This window comes from Leptonychotes weddellii, chromosome 4, assembly GCF_054177405.1.
Source record: "Leptonychotes weddellii isolate Sample4059 chromosome 4, ASM5417740v2, whole genome shotgun sequence".
NCBI classification, from domain to species: Eukaryota; Metazoa; Chordata; class Mammalia; order Carnivora; family Phocidae; genus Leptonychotes; species Leptonychotes weddellii.
The window spans coordinates 58,001,949-58,026,254 of NC_138372.1; the positions used below are offsets into that span (position 1 = coordinate 58,001,949).

General features: G+C 40.1%; 1 protein-coding gene across 5 annotated transcripts in view; it reads left to right on the forward strand.

Annotated features, from left to right (window-relative positions):
- ST6GALNAC3 (ST6 N-acetylgalactosaminide alpha-2,6-sialyltransferase 3) overlaps positions 1-24,306 on the forward strand; it is a 510,866-nt gene that overhangs the window by 217,418 nt on the left and 269,142 nt on the right. For all 5 annotated transcript variants that reach the window (XR_014144922.1, XM_081818655.1, XM_081818654.1 and 2 more), the window contains exon 2: positions 5,303-5,497. Coding sequence is in view for 4 of the 5 variants with exons in the window: in XM_081818655.1 (XP_081674781.1) it covers positions 5,303-5,497 (195 nt within the window). In the remaining variant the exon portion in view is untranslated. The remainder of the gene's footprint in view (positions 1-5,302; positions 5,498-24,306) is intronic.

The window sequence follows — 24,306 nt, forward strand, 5'->3', positions numbered from 1 at the left end:
CTTGATGACCTTAATGATTCTATCACCAGCTATGCTGCCTAAGTGTGGACTCTACCGATTTAGGTCTGGCCCCCTGTTATTACCTCCCTTTCTTCACCCCCTCCCAACAAATGGGTGATGTTTTCCTCAGAGTTCATTATAGTTTAACAAGCAGGATACAGTTTGTTGATTCAGTAGATAAATAAAACAAATGAAGATTTTATCTGTATACTCTGAGCTTTGCTAATTCATCCTTGTACAAATGAGAAGAAGATTCATTGTATTTTGGGAGAACCACACCTAGAGCTTGGCCAATGACACAAGGTAGAATTAAATTGATGATACAATTTTCTATATGGGAGAAGAATCTGTATTTGATAAGGTCACACATATGTAACGGGTAGGCACTTGTCAAGATGTGAGGGGGTTTGTGCACTGATATAAATAAACAGTCAACACAAATATTTATTATTGATAAATGACAGCATATGGACAAAATATATACTGGAAAGCAACTACTTTGGTAATTAAATAATACTATTTAAATGGAAAAATACAGCTTTATACTATTGTTAATCATTTATGAAAAAGAAACAAAAAGTCTAGCAGCTGACTAAATTAAAAGGTAAAGACTTTATCCTGAGATTAAAGACTAATTCTGTAGTGGAAAGAATAAAAACATACAAACATTAATATAGTTTGCAAATTTGCTAGGTACAAATATTTGCAATTGTTTTCTCCCTAAATCATGAATTCTCTTTGGGTTTTATTTTGAAATAGGTATTTCTGCTATAAGTCTGATAAATGATATTCCAACTCTAAAGAGCAAGCAACTGGAATGCCACATTTTTGATGCATATTTTTGCAGCACAGAGGGGATTAAATTCTAAATGTCTCAGCTGTTAAAGGCCCCTTCAGACTTGCCCAAAATGAGGAACAAAGAAAGAGAAAGCTTTCCCTAAAGCAATTCATCAGATCTATTTGGGCACAGTGACATTCTCTCAGAGCTCGGGTGGACTGAATAGTTCAAGGGTGTGCAGCTGCTTGGAGTATTTGAGAAAAGAGATCTCCAAGTTTTTATCATGCATTCACATGGGCTGGCCAATTCTTACCAACTGGCTAACAGCCAACAAGTCTCTGACAATTAGTAGTTATAATGATAACATTTTCCATTTTTGAGTACTCACTGTGTGCCAGAATGGTGCATTTTCGTATTAAGTTCATACTTTTTTTTTTTTTTTTAAGTAGGCTTCATGCCCAACATGGGGTTTGAATTATGACTCTGAGATTGAGAGTCACATGCTCTACTGACTGAGCCAGCCAGATGCCCCTAAGTTCATACTTCTGATCTTAGAGGAATGGCCTATTAAATTTAATGCCTATTTTTGCAGTATGGAAAGTTTGTCAGATTGAGTCTTATACATCATAAACTTGATGAGTACTTAATTGTTGTTTTTTCTTACCTAGTTGCTGGTTGTTGGATCTAGGAGATGCCCCGATTACTTCAGTAAAGGCAGCAGCAATTGCTTCCATAAACAGATTGTTAGACATAGAGCAGAGAAATAGGTAGAGTCTTCTAATTTGCTGAGTGTTGATGGACTTAGAACAATTGCTTGAACAAGTCACTGATGGAATAAACTTAAGTAACTGGAAACAAGGCATTGTGGTGTGTTAGAAGGCAATTTCAAATAATATGACGTGATTGATATATTTTCACTTGATTGGAAAGTGAAGAACGTTTTAGAACTATAAAGCATAGCACTTGTATGCATTTATCCTTTCATTATCCTAACGAAGATGGATGGGACAGATAATTGCAACTGACTGAATGTGTTTGGCTTACTATTTTTTGTGTTTGGATTTGAACCCCATCTACTTCCCTACCATCATCTCCCACCACATAGTCTGTGTGTTCTTTACCAAAGGCCTTAGTCTATGCTGTTCCCTCTGCCTGGAATGCCCTTTCCATCTTCACTTGTCTAACTCCTCCTCATTCTTCAGGACTCCTTTTGAATGCTGCCTCCCCAAACAAGCATTCCCTGAACTGTCCCCCGCACAACCCTTCCCACTCCCTCTGAGCTGGTACAGTGCCCTGTGCGTAACCTCCATTACCTCATTTGATATGTGGCATTCTACCCTTCTGTTTACTTGCCAGTTGCAATAAGGTGTGACTGTCTGGAGGCATCATTTCATGTCTTTTAGGGTTTTATTTCTGCTTTTTCAGCACCTCACCAAGTCTGTACAGAGCATGGGCTCAATGAGTGGCTTAGAGGAGTAAATACATTCATATATATCATATGTATTAGTATTTTGTTACTTCCCCATCTCCCACATCCCTCCCACAAATACACACACACATTCTCACTGCATTCTGGTGTGGTAGACTTCCAAAAGCCTCATCCACGGGCTTTATTGTAATTGCTGAAACTCAAGGTCATGATTTGGCAGGAATGACTGCTGGAAGGATGCGTGTCAATGTGGCGTCCTGTGTCCTTGCTGTCTGAAGTACAGAATGTGCTTGAAATTATACCTTTTCTAGTGAAATTTCAGGGTGGTTTTATATCAGCACTCTGAGAATGCTTTCATGTTAAAGAAGAATATTGAAACGTAAAAAAAGGCAAAGAGTCTGGTCCAGGCAAAGCCTGAGCTATGAAAGGAACACCTCTGCCCACTGCAGAATATGATTCCAGGTCAAGCACAGAGGAGTCTGTCTGGCTTCCACTCTCCATTTGCTCCCCTCATCCTCTCTGTGCTCATTACTTGGTTCCCTTTGATAAAACATGGGAGGCAGACATGGATTACTAGGGAGCAGACTCTTACAACTGTGATTTCATTCCATTTTGAAGTTTCTCTCCAAATGGTTGATTTATTTTCCTCTCATGTATGCATTATGTATGTGTGGCTACGCGAGATCAGCGAATTCAGAAAGGCCCTCTGTGCCTTTGTCCCTAAACCCCCAGCCATGCAATGCAGTGCAGCAAGCAGGAGAACCAGAGAGCCATGCTGAGCTCTGGAGTAGACAAAAGGCACAAATCCCATCTGGGTCTCCTTCAAAGAAAACTGTTATTTTGCAACAAGCTACCGGATGGCGATAAAAAAGGTTCTTACCTGTTTACTTAATGGGTGACTGGCCTCTGCTTTTATTTAGCCATCTGTTCTGGTCTGTGTCCCTGTAAACTTGTAAGATCCCTCACCTCATTTAAGCTGTTACCTTGACACATTGCAATGTTGTGGACATAATGATTCCACAGAGTAGCAAATTAAAACAGTTTTTCATAATTAGAAGGTTAAATGAGGTAAGGCGGTGGTAGTTAGTGGTGACATAAGGGGTTTTGGGGAGGCAGAACTCAAGGGACTTTCAGGTGATTGGAAAATTAGGCTGGCTAGACAGAGGGATGGGGCTTTTATGGGAGCTGAGCAAGAGCAAAGACTTCTTTTGGGGTCTCTGGCTTTTCCTTGCAGAGATGGTGACCGTGACCCAGTGAGGAACAGGGGCTGGCTTTGGGTTTCTTTTCTCCTTTGGGATGTTCTGTGAAGAGCAGAAAGAAGCTTATTTCACCAGGAAAGTGGTAAGCTGGAAACACAGCAACACATATCCAGTCATTCCTGGAAAGTTATTTGGCTTCCCTTAAGTTTGAGGAAGAATCAAGGGCCAAGCCCAGCTTTGTGGAGCAATATCTCATTGTGTCTTCACCCCAGACTTCAAGGCAGAGTTATTCCTGACATCTGCCCTCCACTCTGTTCTTTCTTCTTGCTCTAGACTTGACCTTCCACTTGACTCCTGGGTGGCTCCATTCAGATGACCCACCATCTGGATGAAAACTAGGACATTGGAAGCCAAGGGCTTTATCCTCTTATTCTTTTAAATCAGTTCTTTCTCTGACCACCCTGGTTTCTCCTGATAGGACTACAGTTACCTAGACTCAAACTCTAGGCATCTCTGAATTTCCCATCTGCACCTCTATCCAATCAGGAGCCACAGTCTCTGCCTACCACCTACACTGAGTTTCTCATATCTTTTTCTGCCTTTGTATTCCCCTTGCCACTCCTCTAGTTTCCATCCCTCATTACTTTTGTCTGAGCCAGTTGGAGTAGCCTCCTAACAAGCTGCTGCCTAGCTTTAGTGTCTCCCTGCTCCAAAACATCTTAAGCACTGATGTTGGATTATAACTTATAACAGTCACCTTTAAGAAATTAAGCAAGCAAACAAACAAAACCTCCTTTGGTGTTCCATCCCCTAGCCAACTCAGTAGGCTTCTCAGCTTGGTATTTCAGGCAGTCCATCAAGTTATCATTTGTGTTTCCAGCTTTTTCTCCTCCTCTGTGCCCCAGGAAGACAAAGTGCTATGTATCTATGAATAACCCCATATTTTCTTGCCTCCTTGCTCTGTTCCCTCTGCCTGGAAAGCTTCACTCACACATCTCTACTGAATGAAACTCATGCATTTTATCTGGCTCAATCTCAACCACATCTCTACTTTCCTGGACCCCAGTCAGATGCTCTTGTTCCTGCTCTTGTCCACATTTACAGGGATGTTCTTATGCTGCTTGGCATGGATTTTGTCCTACTCATATTCTTAGCTTTTTGAGTCTTACTTTTGTATATACTATAGCACAGGCAAAGTTTCCTGCCTGTCGTAGGTGCTAGATAAAGAAACAAAGTCATTGTTGATAAAGTGTCTACAAGGATGTGAAAAATCCATCCATTCATTCATTCATTCACTGATTCAGTCAAATGTTTCTTGGACCCCTACAATATGTAAGGTACTGTGTTAAGGACCTGGCATACAAAGGTCAGTATGACAGTACCTTCTCGTTCTCCAGGATGTCACAGTTAGATGGAGGAAAAGTCATATAAATAATTATACAATGAAACACATGCAACAATAGAAGTGCCTTCAAGGTATGGGAGTGGCAAGACTGCTTGTTTCTATTAGGGTAGATAGGTTGGGGTGAAGAGATGATGGTCTGAGGGAACTGAGCAGTTAGGAAGGGCTTCCTATATATAGTTGGGAATGTCTGATTTGCATTTTGAAAATTGAATAGAAGTTGTTGAGGAATATAGAGAAGTAAGGAAGGGTAGTGATGGAGGGAAGGATAATCTAAGAAAGCTGCTCTGCTTGCTCTCAGAGGCTCACGAAAGCAACCTGGTCACCAAATGATTATATTCTGTCTCCAAGTGAAATATCCTAAATGGAACAGTCCTTTGATCCCTTTGGAAGAAAAAGAAAGAGAAACAAAGGACCCTCCCTCTGTGACGACTTTTGGTCGAAAGTCATTCATTTGCTCATTCATTCATTTTTTTTTTTTTAATGTTTTGTAGAGAAAGTCTATGATCGCAGTGAGCTTCATAGCAGCGTTCCTCTTCCTGCTGGTTGTGCGCCTTGTAAATGAAGTGAATTTCCCACTGCTGCTAAACTGCTTTGGACAGCCTGGCACAAAATGGATACCATTCTCCTACACATATAGGCGGCCCCTTCGAACTCACTATGGATACATAAATGTGAGGACACAAGAGGTAAGACTTCAGAGGGTTTCCTAGGATTCATGGGTATCCAAGGTAACAGGCTCCCAATCACTAAACATACTCTCTCTGCCCCTACAAGCTTCTTTGGGTCCCTGGCATTTTCTGTTTTCTCATTCTTAGACATTTACTGACACATGTCTGAAGTCTGCTGGCCCCTGCTACATCGAATCTTCGGATTCACTAGCTTCATGTGGCGTTGAGGAGGCAATTACTTGTTTTCCTGGTGGTTTGTGGCATAACGTACATATCTTTCTATTTTGAAACTCTGATCAGCAGTTACCAGCTGGAGAACGGGCTGGCTTTATTTCCTGGAGGTCAACTGGCTGGGGACAGCTCTTTGTAGAACTGCAGAGAAGCATTTATATTCTTTAAAACTCTGTAATCCTTAGACCTGGAGCCAGAAAGGCCAAGCTGATTTTAAAATTCTCTGTGGCTGTAGAGATAATGGGATTTAAAGAGTTTCCAAATGTAAAGGGGTTAAAATCATTAAGTCCTATAATCACTGAACCTCTAAATCTTCATAGTCATTTGGTCATACAGGAGAGAATGGGGGTATTTGGACAACTAGAAAGTACGCCACACTGTGCTAGTAGTACTTTTATAAGCAAGAATTTGTATCTTGGAGGGAAGTAAAGAGTAGTGAACCTCCCAAAATGTGTGACATGTATAAAAGTAGTTAATACAATCGTTTTCACTATTTGTTTCTATAGAGTGGGATAAATGTGAGGTTAATATTCATACATGCGAAGTTCAAGCCTGTTTGAAGTTGTTGGCGACAAGGGTCCAGGTCACCAGAGTGTCTACATCACTGGGAATAGTTTTAGATCAGATCCCATTGACAGGTCATTTCATGGAGATACTAGAGAGGAGACTTACATGCAGAAAGCTAGCTGCTCCTGTCCTGCGAGCTTTCTTAGCATCCAGGGAGGGATACTGAAAGCTAGCTTGGTCCCCTTTTGTAGGCAATATCATACCCGAGTCACTGCTTCTGGTTAATTGGATTCCTTGAAAATTGTTTCTGTATCTGCAGGATTTACAGGCTTTTTATTAGACCTTCATAGTAAAAAGAAAAAGGCACCATTAATAAATTCTTAGGAGCCTTGTTTGATGTTTATTCTTTCATTAGTTTTAAATTCCTTTTTTAAAAAGTGCCCATTGCTTGCATTTGTTGAGTGTCCTAATAAATTGATTGCCTATATAAAAATGTGTCTCTTAGAGAATAGTTTATATCACTCTCATCTTCTGTTACTTTAATTTCCGGCTGTCACTGAATATTCTGTAACTGTGGGATCGTGTAGATCATCTCACAAGTGCCTGTCACAGGTAGAAAATGAAACATGTGACTAAAGTGTCTCATGAACTACTCTCATGAGGGAAATCCCACCAAATGTTAATGACCCTTTCATTTATCTAAATATTAATGGATTGGATCTTGGAGTGGTACTGAAAAACTGACCTGAAATGCAGTTATTTAAATAGTCACATCAACCAGGCTACCTTTAAAATTCTGTTGGTATGGTTTCTATTTATACTTTTCTTTTTTATTTTCTTTGAATGTTGGTATAGTTTTTAATACAATGACTTTACCAGATGATATTGATCATGATTTTGCTTCCACGGAGGGTCCATCTTGGGGAGGAAGCATGATTCCTGGAAAGAGTTTTTAAGTTTTGAGGGACACAGGCATGGTTTGCATGCCAGTTCTGTAAGGACAACAACATCAAAGTTATTATAATACCAGAGGGGCTGGGGGCAGAGGGAGAGAGACAGGTTCCACGCTCAGCTCAGAGTCCGACCGAAGCGGGGCTCGATCTCACAACCCTGAGATCATGACCTGAGCTAAAATCAAGAATCCGACACTCAACTGACTGAGTCACCCAGCGCCCCTAGAACAACAGGAATTCTTATATACTAGGATGGGCAATATAAATTGGAAGAAGCACTTTGGAAAAAACAGCTTCCTGTTATCGAGTGGAGTTAAAGATCTGCATATACCATGCCCCAGCGTGCCCGGTCATTGATGTACTCGCTGGAGGCACTCAGGAGCACACACACCAGGGGCAGGGACACCAGGTGTGGTGGCATTATTCATAACAGCTAGAACCTGGCAGCAACCCAACTGTGTGTGAGAAGGATAATGGATTAAAATAGCGCTACGTACACTGGAATACATTACAGCCACGAAAATGAAGAAACTGCAGCTCTGTGTGACATGATGGATGAATGATTTTGAGTCAAAGATGCGAGAATAATAGAATACAGAGTGTGATTCCATTTGTAGATCACAGGAAAAGGCAAAACTAAATGATGTTGCTTGGGGACATAAATAGTAGGTAAAACTACAAAGAAAAAAAGAGGAAGAAAATCATCACCATAAAAGTGAGAAGAGAGAAATGTGCAGTTTGTGATCAGGGTGGCTCTCTGGGATATTTGCAATATCCTACCTTTTGATCCAGTTGGAAGTTACATGGGTGTTCATATCCTATTTATTAAGTACACATTCACATTGTTTCACTTTTATGCATGTCTACTTCACAATAAAAAATTAAAAGTATATTCTGAGCCCAGGGAGGGTATTTACTGACCAGGAATCATAGAAAGCATTTCACCTAATTTAACAGCAGGAAGTAACTAAAAAGAAGCAATGGGGCATTAAGCTATCTAAAAAAACTAGAAATATTTGAAATAGGCAATTTCATCTTATGCAAAGACTAACAGATATACGGGTAACTTATTCCTCTGGTCTATACAGGACAGAGAGATTCCATATTGTAACATGAGTGTTAGGTGAGGAGCAGAAATTTTGCATGGAAGTTGAAAAACAATAAAATAACATCCAAAAGGAAGGACAGATTTTCCTCAATTTTAGGCTAACAGTTTTAGGCTAAATTGAGAGGAAAGCAAAATTTGGTAGCCCTCTACCTCCTTTTTCATTGATTTCGTCTTTCCTTCTCATAGTTCCACCCCACCCCCACCTCCATGTCCACACTTTGCTCTTCCTCCCAAATGCTCTGTGTGCTGGTCCTCACCAGATAATCGTTTCAGATGTAATCCTTCCCAGAGATGGTTGCATTATTAAATAAGGCTTGCATTAAATAAGGGAAGAAAAAGCCCTCAAGAATCAAAGTCACATAGCTTAAATGATAGGTGGTAGACTTGATGTTATGAGGCAAACAGCTTCTATGGTGACCCTCGAACCTTGCCTCAAAGGTAGTCACCCACTCCCATGTTTCTATTCACCCTATTTTAATCTGGAGAAGGGTCAATAGCCATGGCTTAGCTGAGTCACGTGGTCACCAAGCTGATGTGTTTATTTTAATATCTTGGTCCTTGAGGTTTTCTCAGAAGTTTCTCAGAAGAAAGCACAAGCTTTCTAGAAACCACCAGACTTCCAAGAATTTTTTGAGCATGTAGACATGCCAGCAATGATTTCTAGACCTAGAACATCTGCAAACACTATCATTGCTGATGATGGCTTTATTGCCCAATGCTTTAGCTGGATCAGACACTAAAGAAAGGCTTTATGAACAAAAATCTTTACAAGAAAGAATATCTCTCCACTACTGTCTAAAACAAAGTGGGAATGGGGGTGGCAGAATTAGGTTGAAGATTTAGTGGACGTTGGGGAGAGCTGGATTTCTTGGGAACAAAAAACTGATTCTCTGGTTATCTTTATTTTTTATTTTTTTAAAGATTTTATTTTTTATTTGACACAGAGAGAGGGAGAAAGAGCACAAGCAGGGGGAGCGGCAGGCAGAGGGAGAAGCAGGCTCCCTGCTGAGCAAGGAGCCCGATGAGGGACTCCATCCCAGGACCCCGGGATCATGACCTGAGCCGAAGGCAGATGCTTAGCTCTGGTTATCTTTAAAAATAGGATGAACTCTGGTCCCTTTGGCTCGGCACAGGTGGAAGTTTAGGCAGTCTTATGAATCTGTGACTGTCTGTCCTGAAGGCATCACAGATAGTAAATTATACCCTGTTCAAGCTTGCGTTAATTTTATCAATCACCTAGTTCCTGAACAACCTATTCTCAAGGGAAGTGCGATAGGTAAAAAGCACGAGGAATACGAGAAAGATAAACAGGTGGACTTGCTTATATTTTAAATTGCTGGAGTATTTTTTTTTTTCCTCGTTCAGACCCATAAAAAGGAATATGTTTTGAAAACTATGAAGACTCTTCTAGAGGAGTTAAATTGAAAGGATTAAAATACCCTTCCCACCAAAATGGTAACAATTTAAATATAATGCAGTTGGTGATTGGCTCCCATTCTTTGCCCTGTGGCCCTTCTCTTTCTTAACCTGTACAGGCTAAAGTTCTTATCTTTGGGGGAGGAGCAGTCTTGAGAGGCAGGGAAGTAAAATGAGTTCCTATGAACTAGGTGAGTGCTGAAATGCTGAAAGTCTCTGCTGGCCACAGAACCCAGAATTCCTCGTCAGTACTTACGTTTGATCTGACATCAACCATGGTGTAGTGCCAAACTGAGGCTTGGACCCAGGGAGATTTAGGTTTTGCAGTAAGCCCTGTACTCCCCCTGTGCTCCACCCCACTTTAATTCCTGACCCACTAGCTGCTCAGATGGGACCTCCCATGTCATTACCGTGTTAATAATGCAACTCTCCATTTTAATAGGACTGCATGCAGGGGACCCCACCTATAGCATTATGGCAGAGTTGCTGTATTGTCATTTGACCTTGGACATGGTAAAAAACATATGACACTCAGTGCGTTTCCAAAAAATCCATATTGGCAGTAACCTATGAACTCTGCTTTCTCCTTGATGCAAATGTTAATGATTTGTTTTAAATTAATTGTGGCAGAGAGAGAAGGTGTATAAAAGACTAAGATACTGTAGGGCTTGGTTCAGGTAGCCATTGTTTCTCCCTGTTTGAAATCATGGCAGATTTTGAGGAAAGAGAAGGAAATGAACTTCAGGCTAGATTCTGTTTGGTTTCTAGACCATGGAATTAGTGATTGTGTTGTCTTTTTTGTTGGGTGACCTGGTGTGAAGACATTGCTCAGAGCAAGGAACCTGCAATCTATTTGCATTTACTACTAGATAAGAGAGTCAAGCTCTGGCGATCAATAGGATGCCCGGCCAGATCTTCCTGGTGATCAGTGGGGTGACAGATGTCTCCCTCACATCTGATAAGAGAATGTAACATTCTAGAGCTGCAAAGGGTTTCTGGTATTTGTGGAAGAGTGCCCTTTCAGCTGGTACCTAAAGATGTCCTAACTGAAGAAACACAGGATTTCTGGAACATAGCAATCAAGTTGTAGGGCTGCATATTGATTTGCCTGACAATTTAATGAGGCCGAAATATGCCTCTTTTAAAAATGAGAACATTTTAAAGCCTCAAGTAGACTAAATAAGAATACTTAGGATCAGTTGCTGTGACAGACAGGCCGTACTAGCCTAATTAAAGATGTGCATAACATATTGATGTTGCAATAGAATTTCCTGAATTGTGGTTATAGCAACAATTAAGGAACAGAGCTGACTTTCTTGGCAATAAAAGCACAACTCCACGAATTCAAATAAATGTACACATGTAACCAAAGCTGACATGAATAGGTTTTCTATATTTGGGAATATAGGCTTTGGGTTTTTCATAAGTATATTGAGAGCAATTATATGCACATGAATGTTCCAAAAGTTTAAATCTGATCAATCTAATTGTTAATTAATTTCTGAATATTCACATTTGTGTAATCGTAAAGCAAAAGAAAATTTTAACTATTAAATTGTTATAGAAAAGGAAACAACTAAATTAACGTATCATGAAGATTACTTATTTGGCATGTGCATATTGGAGTCATCATTTTTAAGATAATTTATCTTTTTCCTAAGTACAAGGGCATATATTTATTGAGTGGAGAAGAGATGATGTTTCTCGGTGTGGTCATGAGATAGCAACTCCCCAGCAATGGCTGCATCTCAAGGCAGTCCCTGATCCAGTGCCGCATGGGAGGGACAGTCATAACTGGGCTGGAATAACTCCAGGAAGCTTTTGTGAGAGAGCTGAGACATGTGCGTTGGAGAAGGATTTAGAGGGGATGGAGAGAGGAGAGAAAGTTGAGTTGGGGAAAGGAGCAGGAGCCAAGGTTCTGAATAGACACTGTTCATTACCCTCTAGGTCCTGCCACTCCCAACAGGCCAAGTGCAATACACCAAAAGTCAAGGTGAACTCCTACTGTCTGTGCTGGACATCACCACTGCCTCACACTCCCTGGATCCATTTCTTACCTCTTTCTCGTCCTACCAGCCTTGTTGCTAATCTCTTGCCTCATTTTGTTTGGCTAGTGACCCCAAGTCTTGGAGTGCTCCTACTTTGGTCCCGCTGCCCCAAAAACTACATATGGGGTCACTTCTAATAATGCTTCCCTCTGTGTACCCCCACCATAGACATGGCATCCCATGCCCAAGGGGCCCCTGAGGCACTGCTGTAGGCCTGCATGATCCTCTGACTTGCCACAGAAGGAAATCAGACACATGTAGGGGCAATTAGTAGGCCAATCTGCCTGGAATGCAACTTACTTTAGGGAATAGAAGATAAACAATGCATTCATTGGAGAATGATGCTGTAGGATGTGAATGGGATCCCTGAAAAGGGAAAAACCATACGCGTACTTGGCAAAACAGTAATGTATACATACATACACACACATTCATGAACCAATATATACAAATATCCAGAAAAGACATACATATATATGTATATACTTACATGCATGTGATCTATACATACACACATGCTCATAGAACAATTTATACTTTCTTAAATACACACAGACTATATGCATATATACCACATTACATAATAAAATGGTTAAAATATATGATTAGCCAGTTAGGTGTATGTGGTGTCTCTTATGCTTGTCTCCTCTCCACCGCCTCTTTGTTACAGAAATAGTCCCTCACTTCTGATGACAGGGGTGAGCAGAAAATTCAGGCTAGTGATAGGCCCAATCAAGTGATTGGTCAAGAGATGGACACGTGGCTCAAGATGAGCCTTTTTGAACCCTTCCCAGAGTTTATTGTTTTCCTGGGTAATGCTGTGCTCTCTTCTTTGGTTGTAGAGCTGCTGAGATGTGATTCTCTGGGTGATAGTGGCTGTGTTCCCTGGAGGGAACAAGACCAAGACACTGAGAGAAGCAGAAATCAGTTGCAGGCTAAAGTAAGGGCCTGAGCAAATGCTCTAGTGTAGAGACCAGCCATTCTTGAAGCCAGTCTACCCTCCTCTGTGGTTTGGGCATATAAGATAATAAATCCCTCCTTTTATTGTGTGCTACCTTGAACTATGTTTTGGTCACTCACAACCAGAGTCCTAGCTGATACATACATTATATAAGTATTTTATAAGAACAACAACCAAACATTCTGAAACTCATCTTTATTTTTTTTTTAAAGAATTTATTTATTTGACAGAGAGAGAGAGAGAGAGACAGCAAGAGAGAGAACACAAGCAGGGGGAGTGGGAGAAGGAGAAGCAGGCTTCCCGTGGAGCAGGGAGCCCGACGCCGGGCTCGATCCCAGGACCCCGGGATCATGACCTGATCTGAAGGCAGACACTTAAGGACTGAGCCACCCAGGCGCCCCTGAAACTCATCTTTAAACAAGGTGCTGCCTGCAGGATGAGAGGAGCTATCTTTCCAAGTCCATACTTCATACCCGCTGGGAGGCTGTGCATGAGGAGACACGTTTGTCAGTCCATCAGTCAGCTCAGGTGTCCACAGAGATGCATGCTGTCTGTCTTCCTGCTTGGGGACATATGTTTAGGAAACTAGCTTATTCTTTTGAGAGGGAAATGAAGGTCACAATTTCCCAAGGTCATCAAGCCAGAAAAGGGCCAGACAAGACTGATTGCTTACTGACTTTCTAATCTTACTCAACTGATAAATCATATAGTTTTATTATAATTATTCAGATGAAATATTCCCTATTGCTATGAGGCATCATCAGTCAAAATAGATTGATTTTCACTTTACAAATCACATTTGTTATTGATGAAAGATGCATTATTATCATAGTTTTCAACATAGTAATTGGTTCCTCAGGAAGATACAGGGAATTTTATTCATTACAGAACCTTAGGTAGATAAATGCCCATTTGCCAACTGCCATGTTAACACGCTTGAAAGGGGCCTATGAGAAATTGAAATTCATTTGTGACAAGCAAAGAAAGACAAAACAGAGCACCCACAAAGGAGTACCCTGATTTGAGAGGTGAAAAAGATGATAGAATTAGGGCCTCAATGGTAAGAGTTTTGATTCAGCTTTTCTCAAGTTCCAGCTAACAGCCTGACAGAATGACTAGCACAAAAACCATTCATCAAGTGGCAGTTAGTATTAACCATGAATATTAGTCAATCCCCAAATATTTAATAAGTGCTTGCTCAGTTCCAGACTGTGTGCTAAGAATCAGCAAGAAACCCCACTTTCCAAAAAAACTAAAATTGGGGTTCACCAAGGAAGAGAATGAGAAAGACCCAGTTCCAAGTGTCCTGGAGCAATACCACCTAAAGGGCATTGACATTTCAGCACAACAGATTTATTCCAGTGCTTTTAAGAATAGAGAATGTTCAAGAAATTTTCATTAAACGAATGTACTCAATGTCTGGAGGATAATTTGTCACTATGTAGATGGCATCAAGTTATGATTTCTCCAGCCTAGTGATTTTCCAGAGTAGTCTTACAAAGGCTTACTTACAAAAGAAAAATAATTTATTAAAGAATTTTCATTTCAAAGTAACTCTACAGCTCCTATATTAAATAGTATCCCACAAGGCTTGGGAAATGGTCTGTCTGGTTCATTGAGCCATCTGGCTAATGGAAAAATGTTAAGTAGTTAATAAATAGATGATTGATTTAAAAGGAAAAGGAAAGGAAGTGTTCTGGTCTGGCAATATGGGTGGTGTAAGAGAACCTGACCACTCTCTTGCTGTAACATCAGGACCTACTGGATAAAATAGGATACCTTATTTAATGCCCAGCTGGCCTTGCCGGAAAAAAGGGAAATCTTTAGGCACCAGGAACTGTGAAGGAATGGAAATAGAGGTAAGCATGAACGTGGATGGTGTGGTTTCCTGGGGTTTTATTAGCATCAACAGCTGAGGGAATACGTAATAGTCGACCCTACAAGAACAGAAAGCAAGGCCTGGGTCCACCAAGCAGAGAGTGAGAACCCTCCCCTCCCTACTCCACCTTTCACATACAGCCCTAAATCTAGACCCTTACCAGCTCTGCCCTAGTGAAAGGAGAGGCTAGGGAAGAAACCTGAAAACGGGCCCAGAGCACACATAAGGAGGCTTATTTATATCTTTGGTCTTTGCGTAACAAAAAATTATCCCTGGAAATTCAAAATGCTAGACCTCTACCCTAGTGGTCTTTCAGTTTGAATTTTACTACTTGCACTTCGAGGAAACCTGCAAGATGAGAAATCAACCCCAAATTTGGTCTCCAGCTAGTGATAAACTGGGGCTAAAGGGACTGGAACTCCTCGGGAGGGTGTTCCCACAATTCAGACACAAGGGAGTCTTAAAATCCACCATTAAAAATTATAAAACACAAGGAAACAGTCTGTTGACTGTGATGATTTGCATGCTTTGCTATGGACGATATCTCTGTTGATCACAATGTGTTTCCCTGTGCTTAGTTGTGGTGTTCCATCATATCCTGCACATTTGCTCTCTTGTCCTCCTCAGTGGAAGAATGCTTAGTTCCAAAATGTACCTGGCTCAAGGCATTTGGGATAAGGGATCATGGACCTGTGTACTTAAGCACTTCACATGCCATTATTTCTTTTAGCCCTTATAGACTACATACTAGTTTACTGATTTAATTAATTTTTCAAGGCCCCAAATTGGTGATTCTATGCCAGTGACTTTAGTTGTCCTGTGAGGGGAAAAGGCTGAGCCTGAGATTGCACTGGTCAACAAATTTCATTAAATGGTTTCATGAGGGTTGGTCAGTTCATCAAGTCAGAGAGTAACTGGCTCACACTTGCTGAATGCAGTACATGCCGCACCCCATGGTAGGCTCTGGAATTGTAAAGTAAAACACTTTTTATTGAAAAGTACAGAGCAATTTTTCATAATGTTGAATGGTGATAAGCGAGATAGAGTAGTATATGAGGAGGATTATTTCAGCTCTTGAAATGTAGACCTCAAAAGAAGGTTTGGAGACAGGAGCTCTAAATATTCAGTGTAATGGTCTCTGTCTGGATGGTAAATTTTAGGTGACCTTTTGCTTAATCATGTTTCCCATTTTTTCTACAATGAGCAGGTATCGTATTGGTTATTAGAAAAAATTACTAGAATTAAGTACTTTATTTTTAAAGCAATATCTATCCGTAAAATGTTTCAGAGCTGTTTCCATCATTGAAAGAAATAGAATTTAAAATATCTAGATTAATATATTGCTTGGAATATTTTAAAAGTGAGTACTCTCCCACTTTTTTTTTTTTTTTAAGATTCTATTTATTTATTTGAGAGCGAGAGACACAGCGAGAGAGGGAACACAAGCAGGGGGAGTGGGAGAGGGAGAAGCAGGCTCCCCGCCGAGCAGGGAGCCCGATGTGGGGCCCGATCCCAGGACCCTGGGATCATGACCTGAGCCGAAGGCAGACGCTTAACGACTGAGCCACCCAGGCGCCCCACTCTCCCACTTCTTAAGTGTGGGTTGCTTATAGTGACTTCCTTCCAAAGAGTACAATATGCAAAAGGGGAAAAAGTAGTAATTTTATAGTGGAGAAACCCGACAAATACTACCTTGGCCAGGTGAACAAAGTCAACATCAACAGTGATAAATCATGTGGGTAGTATATACCCTTTGTGTAATGCCATGAAATGACACTTTGCCTCTATGGTCTTCTCCCCTACCTATAATTCCTGTGTTATCATGAGAAAAACCCCAGACAAATATAAATTGAAGACCATTCTGACCAGTACTACTCAAAATTGTCAGGGTCATCAAAAACAAGGGAAATTTGAGAAACTGCCAAAGGCAGGAGGATCCTAAGGAGACATGACTACTACCTGTAATGTGGTATCCTGCATGCGTTCTTGGAAAAGAATAAGGATATTAGGTTAAAACTAAGGAAATCTCAATAAAGTATGGACCTTAGTTAATAATAATTTACCAGGGGCGCCTGGGTGGCTCAGCCGGTTGGGTGTCTGCCTTCGGCTCAGGTCATGATCCCGGGGTGAGGGATCGAGCCCCGCATCGGGCTTCCTGCTCAGCGGGCAGCCTGCTTCTCCCTCTCCCTCTGCCTGTCTCTGCCTACTTGTTCTCTCTCTCTCTGTCAGATAAATAAATAAAATCTTTAAAAAAAAAATAATAATTTACCAATATTGGTTCATTAATTATAGCAAATGTATTGTACTAATACAAGATTTTGATAATAGGGGAAACTGGATGTGAGGTATTTGGGAACTCTCTGTATTGTCTTCTCAATTTTTATGTGACTCTATAACTGTTCTAAAACAAGAAGTTTATTTTTAAAAATGACATTAGACTTTCGACCTGTGTATCTGGAAGGTTGGAATTGCCATTAACTGAGATGAGGAAGATCACAGAAAGAGGGGCTTCAAAATAATTTGAAATTTATACTAGTCCAGCTCCACAGCAAGGGATGTATAAGACAAATGCATTGTGAATACACCATTGTCTTAATTTTCTATACTAATACAATAAATACTTTTGGGGAAAAGTGAGTATTCTAGAAATAATTCCTATAGTCCTCAAAAATCTTACAAAATTCAAATTCTTCAAAGATTCCTCCAAGAACACATTGGAAATCACTCTAAGCTTTTAAATTCCTATTAGTTGTCCCCATGCACTTAAGCAGTTTCCTCTATTGTTAATGCAACCCACTTTTTAGCAATGCAAATGATTTGTAGAATTCCTAGAAGGAAAGATACAAGCAAATAACTTCTTGGTGGTTCTGTATGGTATTGTATTTTGCCAATAACTTTCTTTTTTTTTCCCATTTTTTAAAAAGATTTTATTATTTATTATTTATTTCAGAGAGAGAGGGTGTGTGCAACCTGGGAGGGAGAGGAGAGGGAGGGAGAAGGAATCTTGAGTGGACTCCACACTGAGCATGGAGTCCCACGTGGGGCTGGATGTCACTACCCTGAGATCCTGACCTGAGCTGAAACCAAGAGTTGGATGCTTAACCGACTGAGCTGCCCAGGCGCCCCTTGCCAATAACTTTCTAATAAGGCTCAATAATGTTTATTGGATTGAGGACACTTAAATATCATTCAGTTATCATTCCGAAAGCTCACAAGATGATGTTTTCAAAAGCATGTCCCCAGAAGATGTCAGCAATAACATAACAGTGGTAATAATAAAAATAACGATAATAAGGAACACATACAGTGCTTGCTGTATGTGCCAGACACCATTCTAAATGCTTTACATATATGAATCTATTTAAACCTCGTAATTCTAATAGTTGGGTATTATTATCATCCCGTTTTGTAAATGAGGAACCAGAGGCTCAGAAAGGATAAGTAACTTGTCGAAGGTTACATTATCTTTGAGGGGAGTTGCTGAGATTTGTACCCTGGCTCCAGAGCCTCTGCTCTTCACCACCACACTATTGCCTCTTATAATGAGCTAACATTTATATAGAGTAATCACATCTCTGCTCCAGAAAAGATGGAAAACTTGAGGATGAGCAGAGGGACTACTTTCTTCCTCAGAAAATGCCTCTTTCACATTTCTTATATATGCCGGAGATACGGTTAATGCTACTGAAGCATTGTGATAACTACAAATGTCCCATATAGGTAATTTCCCCCTAGTTTTAGTATGCAGAAGTACTATGCACCTGTGTTATATTTTTTCTGGTCTTTGTTGTTTCTCCCAAAACCCTTGAGACAGAAGTAGTTTCATTTAAATATCCTGTCATGTCTTCGTTTTCTATTTGGTCTTGCTCTCTATGCAAACATGGTTATGGAGTTATAATTGTGGTATATATAAAAGTTATTATTAACAATATATATAAAAGTCATTAATGATTTATCACTACATTATTCTATAATCCTTTTTCCCTTTGTTTTGGGAAGTCCATTATGTATTTTTCTTGCATTTGTTTATTATACTGAACTCTTCTGTGAGTTCCAGTTAAGTTTTAGAAGTTTCCTTTGGATTGTTTCCGTGTGCAATCTCACTGTTTTTACATGATCTTTTTCTCCCTTCTTTTCAATATTTTATTGCATTAACTAGAGCTTATCAAGCAATTGTAAGCAATAGCTTCTAAAGAAATTTTTTAAAAGAGTGCTTCCAATGTTTGATCACTCAGTATAAAATTGACCTGACTTAATTTTCTTAACTATATTAAGGAAGAATCCAATTGCTTTTAAAATTAATTTCTAAAATCCTATCTATATGTGTTGAATTTTGTCAAATGACTTTTTGGGCATCTATTGAAATGACTGTATGATTTTTCTCTTGAAACTTATCAAGATTGGTACTTTCTTGTTTTGAACCACCTTTACCAATTGATTTCTTTTTTTTCTTAGTGTGTGCATTAGTCAGAATTTTTCAGAGAAACAGCCAACAGGAGTTGTGTATATATAGAGAGAGATTTGTTTTAAGGAATTGGCTCATGTGATTGTGGAGACCTGGTGAGTCCAAAATATGATGGGGTAGGCTAGCATCCTTGAGTCGCAGTTTGAGTCCCAAGACAGTCTGTTTACAGAATTCCTTTTCTCTGGGGGAGGTCAGCCTTTGTTCTAGTAGGCCTTCAACTGATTGGATAAGGCCCACCCACATTATGGAGGGTATTCTGCTATACTCAAAGTCCAATTTAAATGTTAATCTCATCCAAAAAACAATTTCACAGACACATCCAGAATAATGTTTCACCAAACATCTAGTGATCATGGCTCAGTAAGTTAACATGTAAAATTAAGTAGAATAGTATATAAGGCTTTTAATGAATCAATGAATTTAAAAATATCTCCCAATATGAGTTATGTAACATTATTCTCCCATATTGTGGAGGAGGAGATTGAGGCTAAGAAAGTTTATAGAACTTGTTCCAAGTCATACTTGCTCATGGTGGCAGGGCTGAGTCTTGAACTCTGGACTCCAGAACTCCAGGGTTAGTCATATGATCAAGAGCATCCAATGTGTTGACATGTTATTCTCCATCCTGGCCCCCTACTTCATTTGCTCAGGGTTCAGCTATCTGCATCTCTCGTATGTGATTTGGCCTTGCTTGCTTTTGTTGGTTGGATGATGAGTATAAGAGTTGAGACTTTTACTTACTGCTATGAGCTGATGTAAGCTGATTATCTTGTTACAGTCCACATCTGGACTGAGTACAAAACTGAAGTTCTCCTCCTGACTTTTTACTCTATTGTACTGGTAGGCATAACAACCATAACACCACCATTCTTGCTATCTTGCTGATGAATTGACCTCATACTTCTCTCCTTACATTTTTCAAAAGACACAGTGCTGTTTTGTAAGTTATTTAAGCCCTGTTTCAAAAGCAGTATGGTTGATAACTGTGTTTCATTCCTGGCTGCACTGAGCCTTTTAACCATGTATTGTTGCAGTAATATGAGCTTTCAGGCAGGATGTGTTCAGGACAGCCTTTCAGAGCGAAGATGTTGATGTTCCCAAATTAAAGAGTTCATGGTCTATGGTAACATATTCTCTTGATTTAAAATTAGGTGGAAATTGGTACAGTTTGTCAGAAATTCACTGAGGATGAAAATGAGACACAGTTTTAGGTGCTGAGCTATATGCCAAATGGCCCTTGTGTTTCTTTCTTGAACATCTACTTCAAAGAAGCAGATCTGTTTTTGATATCCGTGGGAGCATGTGTATGAACTGATTCCAGTGCCCTTATCATCTCAGAATTATTTGTTTGTTTGCTTATTTATTTATTTATTTTGTGCACGGGTCTGTGGTCAGTTTGCTTCTTTGTTTTTGAAACTAGCACGATCATTGTAATTCTCCTTTTCATTAAATAACCCACTCTCAGCCCGTTGTTGTTATCCCCACTTAGAGGTTGGGAATGGAATCACCTAACATGAGGTCATTCATCTCTTCAGCGAGTGCTGTGCCTGAGTTACAAATTCTTATGCTGACAAAAACACAGGAATCATGGCAACAGAATAATATTCACCACCTGAGCCACCTTGACATTTTCCTGCTAGTAGGAAGCTTTTTCTTTTTTCTCTTTTGCTTTCAACTCAGAAGAATGCATCCTAAATTCTGTAGGCTACATAATCATGCCCATGAGCCTTTTCTTTTCATTGCAGCCTGCCCCCATAACTAGTTTTTTCTGTAAGTGATACTAAGTATGCAGAAAGCCAATTAAGAGATTTCTTTGCTTAAGATTCCTTTGCTTAACTGTTTCTCAAAGCTTATGTGGCATAACTGCTAGAAAAAGATGTTAGAAGGATAACATTCTATATTGGTCCTTCCAGTTCTCACCTTCATGCCTTAGTTCAAACTGGAAAGCTTCTACCTGCCATCTCTATATGTAGAAAACCTACCCATCCCTCAAAGCCCTGTCCAAAGGCTATTTCCTCCATGGTGGTTTGCCTGAGTCTCCTTGGAAATCACGGTTCCTTCCTATGAACCCCTCAGCACTTTCTATTGTCACTAATATTGATAAACACTTGCATAACTCTTCTTGCCTTGCGAAGTTATAAACATATTACCCCATTTAATAAATAATCTTGTGAACTTGGTATTGTCTCCATTTGAATTAGAAACATTAAATAAATGAAGCACAGAGAGACTAAGTAATTTGTTAAAATGCCACATGGCTGTCCTCTGTCTTTTGATATTCAGTCTCTTCCTTTACCAGCTATATCCTTTTGGTCTCAAATTATTGTCATCATCTTAGCTAACCCTTACAGAGCACGTCTTTTTGCCAGGCATTCTTCTAGGTGGTTATATGCAGCAGAAATAATACGTAAGCTTCTTGCCAGATGCTTAGTCTTCAAAGCAACCCTATGCGATAGATATAATTATCATCCCACTGTTTGCAGGTGACTACTCCAAGAGACAGAGAGCTGAAGTAACTTACTCAAGAGCAGATAACTGCAGGAAGTTACTGGGAGCATCATAGTCTTTCCACATCACAAATATGGTGTCTATTTAGTGACAAAGCTCTGAAAACTCACAAATGTCAGAGGCCACACTTCAGCCACCAAAGAAAGATTGTCCATCTCTGCATTTCAGATCTTGCGGGAATGCATTCCATAGGCAGAATATAAATGCCATCAAGGACCATAGTGATTGGGAAGTCTGTTTGTTTTTCAGCCTTCTCTCTGCAGGATAGGGGAAGAGCACAGAAGAAGGTAAAAATAGATCCTGAGCACTAACAGATGATACCTAGCATAGCTATGATGATGATGTGAGGCTCTTGGCCGTTCCTTCTGTATAAGACCCTGTTAAGATGGTCGTCGAATGTTGTCCCTCAGATTTGTAGTGGTTTCACCCGACCAGCGCAGGGGAGATGAACAACTGCATGGTTTGATGTAGAGAAAGATTGCTTGTTAATGAGTAGTGGAATACAGGACTGAGAAAGGAGTGGATGTTTTCTACAGCTTATGAGGAGAAGCTTATTCTATCTTTAACAGAAAATTAATTGGGCAAATGAATGCCCGAGGGCTATTTCCAGATGTGTTCCTATTTGCAGTCACTTGGTGGATGTGCAACCATCCACAGGCTTCTTAAATCTTTCAGCTAAGTAATGATTGAATAGAACCTTTGTTCCCCCTTTCCTGCTCAAATGCTGCTTCATTAACATTACTTCTTATTCATAACCATCATCTGCTAAGTGTTCTGCAACTTACCGCTTTAAAAGCTGGATGGATTGCTAACAATTCCTCATCTAACCAGTTATTTCACCAGGTGCTTGCAGGTTCCTACTCCAGTAAATCTTAGCATGAAAATGTCCCATCACCGAAATTCCCCACTACCGCCGACTGATTAGGGCAGGCTTTGTGCTGATGAGTATGTGTCTCAGGGCGGCCTTTGTTTGAAAAAGTGTCAGAGACTCCTTTTATGGGGGAATGAGTATAAATGTAAATGTAGACATGTGTTTACCAAAAAGAGTGGTAACTGAAGAAGTACTAGCTAATAATCACCCCACTCGTCAGTGTACTGTGTCTTTCCCAATTAGTCCTCTCTTTTTATGAAGAAACCTGCCTAGAGTATCTCATGGATTTTTCTCCCACAAGTGTGCTTTTGGGAAGTTTCCTGGAAGATTGATTGGAACACAAGGATTTCAGTTCATGGCGTCCTGTTAATCAGCTCAGATTTGTTAAAGTCATTAGTGTTATAAATTTCCTTGTACTCACCATTTTCCTTACCTGGAGTTAATTCTGTGTCGGCGCGTTAGTGTGGGTAGAGTACTTTCCACCAACTCAGTGTTTTTAATGGAGCTTCCTCTGTTTAATAACAATGGAGATCCCCAAAGGGAAAACAAGGCATTTGGTTCGGATGTCTTGTGGGAGCTGAACCCACCAGAATGTTCTGCTGGGGGACTCATCACTAACCTGCCAACAACTGGCGTCTGTATCCTATCAATTCCTCTTCACTGAAGCCGCGAGGTGGGGTGCACTTTCTTTATCCAGTCATTTCTTTTTTCTTGTTTTTAATGCATGAAGGAGACACAGGAACATTTGGAAAAGTTGGGACTCGGCAAATTGTAGGATTCGTTTTCCAGTGTTGGTCCCCATAATATTCAGATTGAGATAAGGTACTTAACTTCACTGGGCTCTAAGTTGCCTTCTATAGAACAGAGTCGATAACGATTCTTGGAAAGAAACAAGGCCATGATGAGTCAAGTTTTCACCATGTGTAGGCTCTGCTAAGTGTTTCAGGGCTAATGGCATTCCTTGAGGTAGTGGAGAAGGTGGTTACAAAGTTAGAGCCTACGTTTGAATCCATATAGAGTCCTTAAGACTGTTTAGTCTACAGACTCTGACAGCTGCCCAGCTCTTGGCTTATCTCTCACTGCACCCCCTTCTCGTGGTGCTCAGTGCTTTGACCGTGCTGAATCACTTTGAATTCCAGAATACACAGTATATTTTATACCTTTCCATATTTTCAAATGCCTGCCCCTCCCCTCGTTTACCTGGTGAACTACTCAGCTTCCAGGCCTTTTCTGATAACCTCCTCTTTCTTGGTGTGCTTGTGTTCCTTGTGTGGCCCAACATATTTCTATCAGAGCCTCTTTAACCATATATTTCCAGTACTTGTGCACAGAGCTGATTTCCGCTCCATAACCGTGCGCCACTTAAAGGTAGGATCCTCTTTATATCTCAAGTCCCTTTCATTTTCTTCCTGCCAGGATTAGTGCCTCCACTCAGAAGCACATCCAAAAATATTTTATAATGTGTGAAATTCAGTGTAGTGTTTATTTCAACCCTAAGAGAAAAACAGATTGATTTTATCCAGAGATGTGACTCTCCTCACACATAGTATATTCAATAGGTGGAGATGCTTAGCAAGATTTGTATTTTATAAAAATTACAGGAAAGAGGATCAGCGATCAGAAAGTATGAAGGCAGATTTGAGCTCAATATAAGTAATAACCTTCTGGGCATCCAAACTGTTCAAGCTGGAATGTGCTATCTTGTCAAATAATGGGGTCTCATGACTGGAAGTATTCATACCAAGACTCACAGGGATGCTGGCAAATATGTAGTCTTATATTGTTTTGGAAATAGGTGCTTGCCAACATCCTTTCTAATCTTAAGAGTCCATTTTTATCTGTATAATTCAGTTCAAATATCATTAAGTTCTCATAATTTC